This window comes from Wolffia australiana, chromosome 4 (assembly GCF_029677425.1).
Source record: "Wolffia australiana isolate 7733 chromosome 4, ASM2967742v1".
In the NCBI taxonomy this organism is placed as follows: Eukaryota; Viridiplantae; Streptophyta; class Magnoliopsida; order Alismatales; family Araceae; genus Wolffia; species Wolffia australiana.
The window spans coordinates 15,238,038-15,244,724 of NC_135838.1; the positions used below are offsets into that span (position 1 = coordinate 15,238,038).

A 6,687-nucleotide genomic window follows, 5' to 3' on the forward strand; every position below is an offset into this window, starting at 1 on the left:
TTGTACAAAATAATGATTTTAAATTTATACTTTTCAATAAAAGCCGCCAACTGATAGAATGATCCATGCCAGCTTCACGTTTTTAAAATGTAACGGCTCGCAACTAGACTCTAAGACAAGAAACTAGATTAAAGGCTACGAAAAAAAACTATAAAAGGAGACTTCGCCAGCTAATCATCTGTAAATTCATTCTTTGGTAGCATACGCATGCTCAAGGATCTCTGGAGTAAAATTTAAAAAGACCCTACGAGAATAATCCAGTATTATTTGATTTATGCAATACACAACATGGAAAATTCGAACATAACAAAGTTTAACATTCACATATTGCAGCGCGGAAGGGTAGTTAACTATAGATATCTGAGTGGATTACAGTCAATTGCAGTGTTAAAAACATGGTAGCAGGCATCTTGCTAATGGTCAAAGAATAGCCAATATGTAAGTAAGCACTAAAACAATTGGTACAGACCAAATGAAAAGGTTAATGTAGGAGAAAGAAGAGAAATAGAGGGACAGGGACAGTGGGAAAATATAGCATAGCCTTGGCTTTGTAAGAGAAATCTATTTACAGATAATAGGTTACCAGCACAAGGGTCTTACCTCCATCTGCTAGGCCATCAAAACACAAGAATTTCTGCAGCATGATAAATTTCTAATGCCAGAAACAGAATGCTGTTGAAAGAATCCTATACCGAGTAATGGGCAGCTGTGATCAAGGGATCAGAGTGGGTCTTCTGAGATTCCAACACAAGCCTTGCCGCTTCAATGACAACCTGCCCACTCACATAGTGGTGCCGACAAACCGGCATGTAGACATCTGCTCCCCCAACCAATTCAGTCTGCCGCTCATCCGTCTTCCTGAGGGTGAAGAAGGCCTTCTTGCCGCAGAGCTCACACCGGGCGGTCAACTTGGTCACCGTATCGGCTATGGGAATGATATCAAGTACAGAACCAAAGCTACGTCTGAAAACATATCGTTTCAGTTTCAATCGGCGACAATTTCAGCTTTAATTTTTCAGACATACACTGATATGGAGGGTTCACCATACCTTCGATAATCTCCATCTAAACCTGCAACGATCACAATCTTTCCATCATGATCAGCTGCTTTCGAGCAGAAATCTTTAAGGTCCTTGAAAAATTGAGCTTCATCGATTCCAATCACGTCAACCTGAAAAAGTCGCACTAATTTTTTGCATCAGAGAACGAATTATGGAAGCTCTTTAACCTTTCTGCCGGAAAATGTTATAGAAACAATATTTGATCATTGCCTACATGTTATCATACTCACGGATCCTGTTGAGCGAGAAATTATTTGAAAATGACCACAAAAACTGCAAAATTATCTTATTCCGAGAAAAATAAGACCAAGGATATCCTCAAGAAAAAGATATGTTGCATTGAGACAATTGAATTTATAGTCTGTTTCTTAGAGTTCTCTTCCTTCTCTGCACGTCTCCAACAAAATAATCGGAACCCACGATGAAAGACAAGAATTTACGGAGGGAAAAAACAAATGTAATGAACGATGTGATCTTCAAACGAGAGCTAATAACCTTATCATACACCTCAGCTCCAAGGGTCGCCCTAAAGGTCGAAAGATCAGGCGAGGCCCAGCAAGGCATCTTCATCCCATCATGTGTCACAACAGCGTCAATCCCGTAACGATTATCCTTATCAGATTTCACAACAGCTACACTCCTACAACCCAAAATTCAAGCCTAAACAACGATAAAAACCTCAAAATTCTAATCAAACGGCCACAAATTGAAGTTCCGCATTTCGACCAAGAAATACCTTCCACCCCCGCTTTCTGCTTGAAGCCGGCGGAGGAGTGCCGTCGTCTTTCCCGCAAACATCGGCCCACAGATGACGTGAATCTGCCCAGATGGCGGAAGGGTATCGTCCGTCATTGAACCACGGACCTGAAGCGAGACAGTAGAGCTGGAGAAACTCCGACGACGGCTGCAGCGGAAGGGGAAAGAATGGCCACTGCGGACCCAACGCGAGGAGAAATCAATGGCGGCTGACGGCCTCATCTTGGAGATAGGCTGCATTTATGTGTGGATACCACGCAATCAAGAATCCCACCACCCGATTTGAGGAATCCCCGTTCCTTGAAGGGGAAGACTAGAAATTCGAAGGCTCCGCGTGAGGACGAAGGAGCTGGGTTTAGGGTTCTAGGCAGACACTGTCAAAAGGGATACAAAGATATTACTTTACTGGAAAGTAATGTTTTATGTAAAAGGAGGTTTGTAACTTTGGAAAAACCTTGATTTGGCATGTCATCTTTGAGAGAGTCAGCAGTTTTGTTCTGAGGTCAGAACAGATGACTGCTGATAGCAGTATTTGTTCTTCCTGGAAGATGATGTCGAGTGCCTGATCTTGGATTGGGGCAACTGGGAGGGATAAAGGCGACATCCACCATAGTTGATCTCCTGATATCGGATATCGGTTGGTATAGTACCCATATCCGGATTGAGGTTGATATTGATGTATGCATAAAGTATTTATTACATTGACCTACTATTTATGTGTTGATCACCGAAAAACTGCAAAGTTGGGGGTTGGCCTCTGTCCCCAGCTAGAATGGGGTTGCGTACGAGTCACGGGTCAAAGAGTTTGTAGTGGAGCAGACCCCTCTACTGCCATTTTAATTTCAAATAGACTTTGCAGGACGTATACACATTTTGTGCAAAGGCCTATGCAAGTGCATGAGCTACCATGGTCATGCATGGGCTGTGCCGTGCAAAGCTCGTGTAGACCCTAGGCAGAATGCATAGGACAAAGTGCACATATACCAGGTTGATAGATTGTGTTGACCTGTGTAATTGGACATAAAAAATGAAAAAAACATTGATATATATCTATAGGTCAGGAGGTATTAACAATTTATATTATTAATTTAACTTACTTAATAACTAACTTACCAGTAATTATAAATTAATCTCAAAAGGAGGCATGCTAATCTGTTTTCCACTCACACAAATTAATATCTTGCATCTCTTTCTCCCTATCAAAATTCGAAAATAGGACAACAAAAGTAATTAATTGTTCAACAATGATGAAAATAACAAATAAAGTCACTTGTGAAACCCAAAAAATTAATAACATTTGGGTTGTAGACACTCAACATAAGATATTAATCAAGCCTCCACTTGATTTGGTTTGCAGTCACTCTATATATATATACCTCTCATCTCTTCCTCCCTCTCAAAATTAGAAAATAGGTTGACAAAAGTATGTAATCATCCAACAACGAGATAGTCTCTTGTTAAATCAACAAGTTTGGAAAAGCAAAGAGACCAATTTCTTTACATCAATCAAAAATTATTTAGTGAAATAAAGTCCTCCTTCAAGTACTATATTTCATCAGTTGAAGTTTTTTTGGTGTGCTTTCCAAAGTGATCATGCATCGTGGATTTGTGATTCACAGATAAATGACTAGGCAATTTAGATACTAAATAAATTTACAAGCAAAAAATTATTGCTTTCGATTTATTTAAATATTTTAAGGGATTGAGTATATTTTAAAAATGATATTCTTATTTTTTTGGATTTCGTTGTATGTTTATGGAACTTTGAAATGTTAATTTCCATAGGAAAATGTAACTCAGGTAAAAAATATAAATTTAGTTAAATTTTTTCAATGTATTTTTCAAAATTTTCACTCCTAGAAGTGTGTGTCATCCCAAAAATCTGCTACACACATAAGAGTATATAGAAAAATGGAGTTGAGAGAAACTCTAGGGGCTCAAATTTCTCCAAATTGAAATGACGGTATCTAATGATTCAGCACTTTTGCCCTGAAATTTTGGGGGTATTTCAATATTTCTCTCCTTTAGCTTTTAACCATCTTGGACCTATAACTCTAATCCACCATCCCTGTAAAAAAATGACCTTTGGATTTTTCTTAATTACAACTATCAGAATGATTTGCTAATTCAAAATCTCACTTCGGTCCATTCTTGTACTCCTAGAGGAATGGACTGAAGAAGTCACATCCATATCAAGAGGTATGAAGAAAAGGAACCACATGGCCCGTTTAGCACCGGACAACGAGTTTACTGAGATCTTTCTCTTTTTCCTGCCTTGTGTCTTCATTTTATTTTGTAGGTTATCATTGTTGACAACCAAGATTTCTGCTATCACAAAGACCACATCAAAGTCCGTGCTTGCCAGAACATATCTGCCTCCATCTTCATCTCACCAGCGAATTTACTCAGTCCCGCTCTGTCATTGGTTGATGTGTATCAACCATCATTGTATCTCTGTCATCCACTCCAGTCCACTCCACTCACCTTGATCGCCGTCAACCATCACCCACACTTTCAAAGCCACCGAAAAATGTATTTATTTATAATTAATATTTGTCTATTATAACGTTAATAGTCATTGATTCACATGCTGTCCTCTGGCAAGAGAGCATCTCACACTTTGATGACAAGCTCTGCTCTGTCATTCTCATGGTGCAGCTTATTCCCCTCAAATTATGTGCATAGTTTCCTTTGGTAATGGAGCTCAATTGGTCAGACTAAGAGAGCTATGCTTGGGTCCACAATCCTGGTTGGGTTTGACCCTGACAACCTAAACGTGACACAGGGATCTGACCAATAGGAAAATAAATTACTAACATCCAATTGATAGCAGCCACATACCCCTCCTACTTATAGAGATAAAAATAAGCCAGCCAATAGAATTTAAATAATTCTGACTCAATCAATGCAACACAAACCCTTTGCGGAACCAATAGGATTTAAGCTAACTCCCACTCAATCACAGTCTTCTCTATTATTGGAATCAACCAGTAGAAACCATCCCATTTAGACGGAACGGCTTTCGTCAATGGGCCTCGCCGTTTTTTCCTACAGCATGAACAAAGTTCTACTGAATAACATCATCAATTACTCTCGCTCTCTGTCTACTCCCTCTTAATCCCTCTCCATTTTACCCTATAATTATGAACCTTCTCTCTAATATGGACAAAGCTCTTCTGAATAAGAATCATCAGTTACTCTGTCTCTCTTCCACTCTCTACCTACAAATCTCCATTTCTTTCACCCTACCGATCTACACCACTCTTCTCTCTCCAGGGCTGGTTACACCGGCGAAGTGCGCTTAACATCGAGCAATCTTCCCGAGAGAGGGCGTCTAGCGTTTTGACGACGATATCTAGCCCGCGAATTTCATCGTGCAGCTTCTTCCCAGCGCAGAAGCTATGGACCGTCCCTCCGATCTCCACGGAGCTCTCCCCGGAAGGCTTCTTCCATGGCAACCTCTTAACCAGCCCATGCAAGCCCTCCACCTCCTCCCACCTTCCCAGACCGGCGTACAAGTTCGAAACCACCACGTACTTCCCCAAATTCTCCGGCATCACCTCAAACAATCTCCTCGCCGCGACCTCCGCCAGCCCAGCGTCCCCATGCAGCCTGCATGCGCCAATCAACGCCCCCCAAATCGCCGCGTGCCCCTCAAACGGCGCCTTCTCCGCCACCTCGTAAGCCTCCTTCAACCTCCCAGACCTCCCCAGAAGGTCGACCATGGCAGCGTAGTGCTCCCCCCTTGGCCGAACCCTGTAATCTCTCCACATAGCGTTGAAAACTTCGCCCCCTTCCTCGACCAGCCCTCTTCTGCTGCATGCCGAGAGAACAGCCAAGAAGGTGACGTAATTGGGTCGGACTCCTTCCGTCGCCATTCTCCGGAGGACCTCCAAAACATCGCCAAAGTGACTGCTGTAGCCCGAGATCAGCGCTGTCCATGTCACTACGTTTCTCTCCGGCGAAGTCTCGAAGGCGAGACGGCCGTCGGCGAGCTCGCTGCACTTGAAGTACATGTCTACCAGCGCGCTGCAGACCACCACGTTGGCCGCTGTCGTCGGGGACTTAGCCATTATTCCGTGTATCTTCTTCCCGCTGTGGAGAGTTGCTCTCCTGGCGCAAGCTCGGAGAGCGGCGGAGAAGGAAAACTGGTCTGGGATTTGGCCGGAGACCCGCATGAGGAAGAAGACGTCCAGGGCTCCTTGCTCTTGGCCGCTTCGCACGTACCCGGAAATCATGGCGTTCCAGGCGATTAAACTCTTGTTCTCCATTCTGTCGAACAGCCTGTGGGCAGAGAGCAGATCGCCGTCTTTCGCGTAGAGGATGAGCAGTTTGGTCTGTAGAAAGGAGGAGACTTGGACTCCGGCGATGATCATGTTGGAATGAATCCTTCTCCCGGACTTGTAATCTTTTCTGTGTATTGATTCCTGCAAGAGGAGCCTGTAGGTCCTTTCGCTGGCGCAGGAACCTCGAGAAGTGAGGAGATTGAGTGCCGACGGTAGATTTCCAGAATGGCAGAGGCTCTTCAGGTCTCGGTCTGGCAGATGAGGAGATTGGAGGGATCTTCGGCAGAATAACCGCATGAACGATTTGAAGAGTTCTGAAGAAGAGCGATCAGTCTAATGAAGAGGTGTGTTGAGTCAGTGGCAACTGGCAAGTGGCAAAGGATGAATTTGTCTATTTCTGACTGAGAGATTTAAGAGCGAGCCTTTACAAGCCAGAGTAAATTGGACATATATTAGGATTGCGCAGCAATTTCTGAAATACACCATGGGCTTCTCGATTCCATATTTCCTTGAGAGACTATCAAACTTTTCTGTTTAATCCTGTAGAGCCTGAAGAAGTGTAGTCAAATATTTCGCCATTTGAG

General features: G+C 42.9%; 1 protein-coding gene across 1 annotated transcript; it reads right to left on the bottom strand.

The window, feature by feature from the left end:
* Positions 1-521: 521 nt before the first annotated feature.
* On the bottom strand, positions 522-6,477 carry LOC144702531 (pentatricopeptide repeat-containing protein At4g16470-like). The gene is made up of 5 exons (XM_078574581.1): positions 5,067-6,477; positions 1,798-2,058; positions 1,557-1,701; positions 1,050-1,171; positions 522-963 (listed from the first exon to the last, which is right to left on the bottom strand). The coding sequence occupies exons 1-5, from the start codon at positions 6,398-6,400 to the stop codon at positions 687-689; spliced, it is 2,139 nt and encodes a 712-aa protein (XP_078430707.1). The 5' UTR covers positions 6,401-6,477; the 3' UTR covers positions 522-686.
* Between the last annotated feature and the right edge of the window lie 210 nt (positions 6,478-6,687).

What these genes read in the sequence shown, in the direction of transcription:
- LOC144702531 (XM_078574581.1), bottom strand. Translation starts at nt 6,400, where the DNA reads ATGCGGTTATTCTGCCGAAGATCCCTCCAATCTCCTCATCTGCCAGAC. An exon ending in GAGAAGAGTGGTGTAGATCG is followed by an intron (nt 2,059 to 5,066) that starts GTAGGGTGAAAG and finishes TATCCACACATA; the next exon opens with AATGCAGCCTATCTCCAAGA. An exon ending in TTAGATGGAGATTATCGAAG is followed by an intron (nt 964 to 1,049) that starts GTATGGTGAACC and finishes ATATGTTTTCAG; the next exon opens with ACGTAGCTTTGGTTCTGTAC.